The 8,588-nt window shown below is 42.4% G+C and overlaps 1 protein-coding gene across 3 annotated transcripts in view; it reads left to right on the top strand.

Annotated features, from left to right (window-relative positions):
* The first annotated feature begins 3,840 nt into the window (after nucleotides 1-3,840).
* Nucleotides 3,841-8,588, top strand: part of CFDP1 (chromatin remodeling protein CFDP1) — a 123,049-nt gene continuing 118,301 nt past the window's right edge. Inside the window, exon 1 of one of the 3 annotated variants that reach the window (XM_087870616.1) lies at nucleotides 3,841-4,045. In XM_087870616.1, coding sequence (XP_087726742.1) covers nucleotides 3,982-4,045 — 64 coding nt within the window. In that variant the 5' untranslated portion in view covers nucleotides 3,841-3,981. The remainder of the gene's footprint in view (nucleotides 4,046-8,588) is intronic. The other 2 variants (XM_045796014.2, XM_045796013.2) reach the window with 2 other exon arrangements.

Below are 8,588 nucleotides of genomic sequence, written 5' to 3'. Positions count from 1 at the left end.
GGAGGAAATATTTTCAAGGCCTTTGTTTTATGAGACTGGTATTCAGAGTATATAAAGAACCCTTACAACTCAACCATGAAAAGAAAAATGACCAGATTTTAAAATGGACAAAGGATCTGGATAGACATTCTCCGAAGAACATACACCACGGCCAATAAAGACACGAAAAGATGCCTAACATCATTACCGAACAGGGAAGTGCAAATCGAAAATACGATGAAATGTGGCTTCACACCCAGTAGGATGGCTTTAATCAAAGAGACAGGAGTATTGGCAAGGCGTGCAGAAACTGGAACCTTCATACATTGCTGCTGAGGATGTAAAATGGCACAGCTGCTTTGGGAAACAATCTGGCAGTTTTCCTTGAAAGGTAAAGCACAGAATTACTATATGATCAAGCAACTCCATGGGTATATATCTAAGAGAAGTTAACTCTAAAGATGTGCTAAGTGAGAGAAGACAATCCCAAAAGACCACGTATATAATACCATTTGTAGGAAAAGTCCAGAATAGGCAAACTATAGAGACAGAAAGATGAAGCCTGAGGCTGGGGACTGGGGAGAAATGGGTGAGGGGCTCATTTTTGGTATGATGGTTGCATAAGTCTGTGAATTTACCAGAACTATTGAATTGTGTACTTTCAATGGGTACATTTTATGTGAACTATGTTTCAATTAGGCTGTTTTTTAAAAAGTTGCCTGGCATACTGCCACTGTAATGTCCTTTTAATCACAAATGTGTGTTCATCTATTTCTTCATTAGATAACTGTGGACTGGGTGAGTCAGACTTTCAGCTGTAAAAAACGTAAACCTGAACAATGAGGATGTTAACTGTTGATGTCTCATCTGCATTTGTGTCTGATTACTGCCTCCCATAATTGGATTATAATTTTTAAAATTTTAGTCTGGTAAAATTATGAAGATCGTATGTGGCTGTTCTTCCAAATGGATTCACTTGAAGGATTCGTGTGGATAATGTCTGAATTCTAGAATGCAGTCGATTCCTGTTGACAGGAACGTCTCTAAAGTCACCGTGCACACTCAACGAATACCGAACCACTATTGGGGGAAACACAGGGTTGGGTTCGTGCGAGTCTCTGATCACAACATTTCTGTCAACTGATCAACATATAATCTTGTTTTATGTCTGTTTCTGTTCAAAGACACCTTATTTAATATATCTTCCTTACAATAGTTATGTGCAGTATTTCTTTATAATAAAACGATATTTCAATTACAGCATTTTTGTGTAATGTCCTCCGCAATACTGCGACTGTATTACTTAACTCCTTCCCTCAGTCATATGCACACATGCAGTACACACGTGTATATAGTACATGTAGCAAACACATAGTATAACATATGATATTCACCTAAACACAGAGTACTGTGAACACATACTGTATACTGCACAGCAATGCAAATAGAGTCCTGAAAAAACCAGAGATTTCATGAAAAGGTTAACTAGAATCTTACTGTTGATGGAATGGCGGAATGTGTGATGGTGCAGCACACAGTGTGGTTAAACCTCTTGACCTTGGCTTGCCCCATGAAAACCAAGGAAGAGGCAGGTGGAATTTATTTTGCAGAAGAGGAAGAGGGCAGCATGTCCACATTTGGCAGTTCAACCTCAGGAGTTTGCCTCTCATGACTTGTTGACGGAGTCGGCAACTCTCCCTCCCAAATTGGCTCAAAAAGTTGGGTCAGCCTTGTCTGCTTGGCTTTTTGCCTCAAATTTTTAAGCATCTTGGCATAAGGAGCAAATGCTGTGGAGGTGAGGCGCTTAAATTTGAGGCTGCGATCAAGCATAGGGTCACACTCTTCCATGTCACTGAAAATTCTTTCCAAGGCAGAATTCCATTCTGATATTTTAGTCACTGTAAGAGGGTCAATTCTTGAAGTCTTAGGCTGGCTTTCATCACCGTCCTTGTCATTGCCGACTCCAGTGCCTTGTTTTGCCATCTCATCCAGGTCTTCGTTGGTGGGTTCTACTGCCTTCTCTGTCAGAATTTCCTCCACGTCTTCCTCCTTCATGTCATCAAATCCTTCTCCAGTTATTTGATGTGCAATATGCATTATGTTTTTGACACTGTCCTTTATAGTTTCTGTAACATCTTCAAAGCCTTCGAAATCTTGCACACAGTCTGGCCAAACATTTTTCCAACAGCTATTGATAGTAGCTTGTTTGATGCTGTCCCAACATAATCAATAACGTTGCGTAGAGTGACTGACTTCCAATAGTCCAACATGGTAGTCTCCGTGTTGGACTTGAGAGCCTCAAAGGCCTTGCTATAAAGCTCCCTGGTGTAGTGTGCCTTGAAAGCTTTTATTATACCCTGATCCAGGGGCTGGATGAGAGACGTAGTGTTTGGGGGCATGAAAAGAACTTCTACGTTGGGGTGGCCATTTTTGAGTTCTTCACAGCAATGGACTGGGGCATTATCCAAAATTAATAAAACCTTGAAGGCAAGGTTTCTGCCCTGGAGGTAGCACTCGACTTCCGGTATGAAGCAGTTGTGGAACCAATCGGATGTCATCCACGCTTTTTTGTTCCACCTCCAATGGACCGGCATATGGTTCACACTTTTCCCTGTAAGTGCTGGTGGATTCTGGGCTCTGTATACCATTAGGGGTTTGCACTTGAAGTCGCCCTTGGCATTAGTACACAATAGCAAGGTTGCATAGTCTTGGAATGATTTAAAGCCAGGGGCTTTGCAGGCCATTCGCGTTATATAGGTTCTTTTGCCAACGTCCTTGTAAAATAAGCCAGTCTCATCAGCGTTGAAAACCTGCTCTTCCACATATCCTTTCTCCTGTATAACATTCAGCAAGTATTTTTTAAATCCTTCCGCAGCGTCCTGATCTGCAGAATTTGCCTCACCCGCAAGTTTAACATTGTTCACACCATACCGCCTTTTGAAACGTGCAAGCCAGCCAGCGCTAGCGGAGAAAGGTTTAACATATTTCTGGCCCTGGGTAACATGACCATAAATTTCTTTGGCTTTCAGCCTCACGACAATGCTGTCCACCACACCTTTTTTATCGGTGGTCATCTCATGAATCCATAAATTCAGCCGCTTTTCCATCTTTTCCATTGCTTCCTCACGCACTATAGACGTTACTTTAGCACTTTCCGGAGCAGCCTCACGTACAGATCGGCGAATTTCCTTTTCCTTTTTTTTGATGTACCGGATTGTTGATTCATTAACATTGAACTCACGGCCAACAGCACTACAACTCATGCCTGAACGAAGTTTGTCTAACACACGTATTTTCTCCATAAGGCACATCACAGCCTTCTTGCGCTTAGGAGCACTAGGCAACACTTCACCGCTACGCTTGGGGGTCATTTTAAACAGCGAAATCACCACCAAAAAGCGCAAAAATGCAAAAAACGTGCCCCTAAATAAACTGCGAGAAGGACAATTATTTAGAGCATGAGAGATGAAGCAAGAAAGCCCATTGTGTCTGCCTTGTTCAACCTCAGTAATTACACCACACCACTGGTTGACTCAAGTTTCACCCTCTGCGCATGTCCGCGAATAACCCCAGAAAGCACCGCGAATATTGATTTTTGGGGTTACAGTAAGTTTAAACAAGTAAGCGAATTCGAAAATACCAACCTGTGAATAACGAAGGCCAACTGTATCCCCAATGACTTGGAATTCTGTTTAAGCACATTTATTAAATCAGAGCGACCAGACAGCGCTGAAGACTACAAGTTCCAGCATGCACCGTTGCAGCGCGGAGCCCGTGCTCTCAACCACTACAGTACCGTCAGGCGCGGGACATTGGCCCGGAAGAGTCGCGTTTAGACGACGTAGCCCTCTCTGCGCATGCGCACATCTTGCGGGGCGGGGGGGGGGGCCCCGCCCCAGCCGCCACCGCCCCCGCTGCAGCTCTATGGTCTCTCCCTAGAGCTTTGCCGTTTGGGGCAGCTGCTGAGGTCCTGTGGCTCCGCCCGCCCCGCGCGGCAGCGACATGGAGGAATTCGACTCTGAAGACTTCTCCACTTCGGAGGAGGACGAAGACTACGTGCCGTCGGGTGAGCGATTCGGCCTGAGGCGAGAGGAGGCTTGCCCCGCCCCGTGCTTCACGTGAGGCGCGCTTGGCCCGGCGTGCGTGGCCCAGTGCCCCCGGTGGCCCCGGGGGCGCGGGTCTCGAGCGACCACGCTGCGCAAGCCCGGGTTTCTCGCCCGCCTGCTCCGTTCGCGCGGCGCCCCGGGCCGGACCTGTGCGCTGGGGAATCTCGCGCAGCCGACGCCCGCGGCCTGGCTCGGGCCGCCGCCCCCTCTCGGAGCGCGGGAAACCGCACGTGAACACCTCCCTGCTCTGGGGATGCCGGCGGGTCGGTCGGTGCCCGAACCCACCGCACCAGCGCTCAAGTCTTCTGAAAGGCAGTGTGAGCGTTGGACGTTATCGTCTGACCTTCTGTCCCGAGGGACTTGCTAGCTAGCACCACGTCCAAGATAAATCTAGCCACTGTATGCCCTCCAATGGTTATTAGAGAGTTCATCTGATGATGCATTTTGTCTCTTTGCGATGTATACCTCTTTCTCTTTTTTCAGGCTCTCTCTCTCTCTCTTTGGTATAGGCTTCTCAAACTAGAGGGGGCCAAAATAAATCTTATCACTCAAACGTACTCCTTCCCTATCCTGCGCCTTCCCCAGACTTCCCATCTCATTTGAAGTATCTTATCCATACAGTCGCTCGGGGGGGAAAAAAAAACAACTCTTGGAATCATTCATCCTTTTTTTCTCTCTTTTGGTTCAAGCAGTCAGTAAGTTCTGTTGTGTCTACGCGGGAAACTGGTTTCTGACCGCTTCCTCGCCAATCTTTGTTACTGAACTGCCGTTATTCTTCACTAGGATTAGCCATAGCTTCCCAACTGGTTTCCCTGATTCCGTTTCCATTCATGTCCACCAACATTGGTCTTATGGTAATGGCCAGAGTGGTTATTTGAAAACTGGTTTTCATTTTAATCAAAGTTGTGCGTACCCATACTTAAATATAGGGGCGCCTCGGTGACTCAGTCCGTTAAAAGTGGGACTCGGTTTTGGCTCAGGTCGTGATCTCACGGTGGTGAGATTGAGCCAGCGTTGGGCTCCTTGCTAGGGGTGGAGCCTGCTTATGATTCTGCCGCTCCCTCCATCTCTAAAATGAATAAATATTTTTTAAAAAGTCAAATATTTCTAAAAGCCTTGTTTTGAAAACCCCAGTTCCCATCACCCTGTATCCCTGTTCATTCCTCCCCAGGAGAAACTGCTTTCCACCTTTTAATTTGGTGTTTTCCTTTTATGTTGACTAAACTCATGCTCGGTAGTCTCATTTTAATACCCTCTTAGGTCATCCTGATCATTCCCAACACACACACCCTTTCACCCTCAGGCCCTCCCCAACTTCCCAGCCTGCCATTGTTACTATGTCCAATTTTGGTTAGATCAGTATTCCATGTTTACCTTTTTGTAATGACGGTGAACACATCAGACATTCAGGTCTGAACCATGTGGTATATACTGTGATTGTTTTCCTACACTACTTGTTTTGTGTGGAATTAATAGTTGCCATTTTGTCGTTGCTTAGTTGTCTAGTCCTTACTATTAATTTGACCCTAAACTCTCAGAATTGTGTAAGTCATCTCCCAAGGCAATCAGATTCATTAAAGAATCGTTTAGTTTCATGTTGAAGTCCGTCTTTGCCTTCTGACCTGTTTTCCTTGATTTTATCACTTCTAAATCTAGGATCTTTTGTCACCATCACCATCACCACTCTGGGTGTTCCATTTATCTCCTTTTTCTGTTGGATTCCATTTCTTGGGTCCTGTGTTATCTTTTTTTCTTGGCGTGTTCCACCAAAATGAGAATAAATTCTCAACTACTTGAGGACAGATGATGTATAATGGACATTCAAGGTGTCAAAACAGTATTTCTTTTTTTTTTTTAAGATTTTATTTATTTATTTCACAGAGAGAGACAGCCAGCGAGAGAGGGAACACAAGCAGGGGGAGTGGGAGAGGAAGAAGCTGGCTCCCAGTGGAACAGGGAGCCTGATGTGGGGCTCGATCCCAGGACCCTGGTATCAGGCCCTGAGCTGAAGGCAGACGCTTAACGACTGAGCCACCCAGGCGCCTCTCAAAACAGTATTTCTAAAAGTGCGTGACCCCAGGGCATAATTGATATTTTGTCTGGTATAGAATTCTGTGTTTTGTAATAATTCTAGGCGTTATAATGATACGGTAATGGTAATGATAGCTTTCCATCAGAATGGTAAGGGTGTTGTTTTATTACTTGCTAGCTTCCAGTGTTTCTATTAAGAAGTCTGTTTTGCTGATTTCTGTTCAGTTATATAAGATCTGCTTGTCTTTGGAAGCTGATAGAATCTTCTCTTTATGCCTGATTTTTCTGATATTTCACAATGATATACTGTGGTATGAGTCTGTTTTCATCCATTGTGCTGGGCTTCTGGAATTTTTTGGGGAGAGGTAATTTCCTTTCTTCATTTTCTGTTATTTTTCTGGAAATCTCATTATTCAGATGTTGAATCTTGTGTTAGATCTTCTTGACTGACCCTCTAATTTTATCCTTCTATTTTCTAATTCTTGATTTTTTTCCACTCAGTGGAAAATTCTCAATATCTTAAACACTTGTGTCTTTTCCTCCTTTCATGTTTTTAAATTTGAGTAACTTTTTTGTTCCCTCGTCATTTTTATAGCATCATGTTGTCATTTCATAGTGAAGTATCTTATTGCTCTATGAATATTAATACTAATTTAAATTTTTAATGTTTAACTTATGCACAGTAAAATTTATTCTTTTCAGTGTACTGTTCTATCAGTTTTGATAAATGCTTAGTGACCATCACCAAAACTGACAGTTCCAAGGCCACCCCCCCAAATAAAATATACACCATGATGTCTGAATAGAAACAGTTTTATTTCTTCTTTTTTGTATGCCTTTTGTTTCTTTTGCTCACTTTACGGCTCTTGATTATAAGACTTCTAGTATGATGTTGAATAGGAGTGGTGAGAGCGGACATCCTTGCCTTATTCCCAATTTTAAGAGGAAATTATCAGTGTTTCACTATTTAGTATGTTAGCTGTGGGTTACAGATGCATTCTGTGTGTGCATGTTTTAAGTCCTTTACATTGACTAACACGTTACTAGCTCACTCACGTAACACTACCGTGTATGTGCTGTTCTCCCCATTTTGTAGACAAGAAAATTGAGGCACAGAGAATTTAAGCAAATTACACAAAGTCATTTAGCTACAGTGTAGCTGAGCTGGGATTTGAACCCTGGCAGTCTGCGTATACTCCTCCTCACTGATGCATTTTATCAGATTAAAGAAGTTCCCTCTACTCCTGATTAGTTGAGAGGCAAATTTTGTCAAATGCTTTTCCTCCATCTATTGATAGGATTATGTGTGATTTTTCTTCCTGTTAATATGGTGAATTATAGTGATTAGGATTTTTAAATTTTGATAAATTAAACACTGATTTTTGAATTTTGAACAGCCTTTTATTTTTGGGTTAAACTCATTTGGTCATGATGTATTATTCTTTTTATACACTGCTGGGGTGCCTGGGTGGCTTAATTGTTTAAGTGTCCAACTCTTGATTTCGGCTCAGGTCACGATCTCTGCACAGGTCATGATCTCAGGGTTGTGAGATCCAGCCCCGCATTGGGCTCCACAGTCAGCATGGAGTCTGCTTGAGATTCTTTCCCCCTCCCCCTTCTTCTCCCTCCCTCTCTGCTCCTTCCACTGCTTGCCCGCTCTCCCCCCAAAAAAATAAATAAATAAATTTTTTTTATACATTTCTGAATTTTGTTTGCTAGTATTTTGTTAAGAGTTTTTACATGTTTATGAAGGATGTTGGTCTGTAGTTGTCTTGTAATTTCCTTGTCTTGTTTTAGTATCAGATAATCTTAGCCTCATAGTATGAGGAAACATTTCTCTAAGGTGATTTTTATTCACCCTGTGTATTTTGGTTTTATTAGATACTTTCTCACATTTTAAGTGATTCTTAGTTGTTTGGCTCATTTTTAAGCATGGGGACTAAAAAGGTGATTGGAAGCTCTGAGTCTTCGGACAAGATATGTTCATTTTGTTCTTTGTTATCTACAGGGATGTTATTCTTCTTACTCTTTTTTTGTCATAGTAACTGCATGGAATTTGATCATTTTGTGCATATGTATAATTTAAAATTTGCTTATCTCTTATCAATGGACTTGAGCATTTTTTATTTATGTAAGATCCAGAGCCATATTTTTCTCCTTGTCTGAACTGTTTGCAACATTTACCCATTTTTTATGATAAAAAATAACCTTACATTACTACAAAAGTAGTGTGTGAGCTTTGTAGAAAATTAGAAAATTCAGACAGTTAAGCATAAAAAATAGAATCATTGCCACCACCCATAGATTATCAGTATTAATCCTTTAGTGAACTCTGATCTTTTTCTGCACCCAGGTATAGATATTTGTATTTTAACCCCAATCTGAAATCATACTTTTTCATGTTACTTTGTAACTTTCTCTTTTCAGTGAACAGTCTCTCCCTGTTCATTTCAGTAAACTTTGGACTCGTCT

This window comes from Ursus americanus, chromosome 21 (genome assembly GCF_024610735.1).
Source record: "Ursus americanus isolate L20-20 chromosome 21, mUrsAme1.1.p, whole genome shotgun sequence".
Classification (NCBI taxonomy): Eukaryota; Metazoa; Chordata; class Mammalia; order Carnivora; family Ursidae; genus Ursus; species Ursus americanus.
Note: the sequence above shows the minus strand (reverse complement) of the source record. Positions and strands in the feature narration are given on the sequence as shown.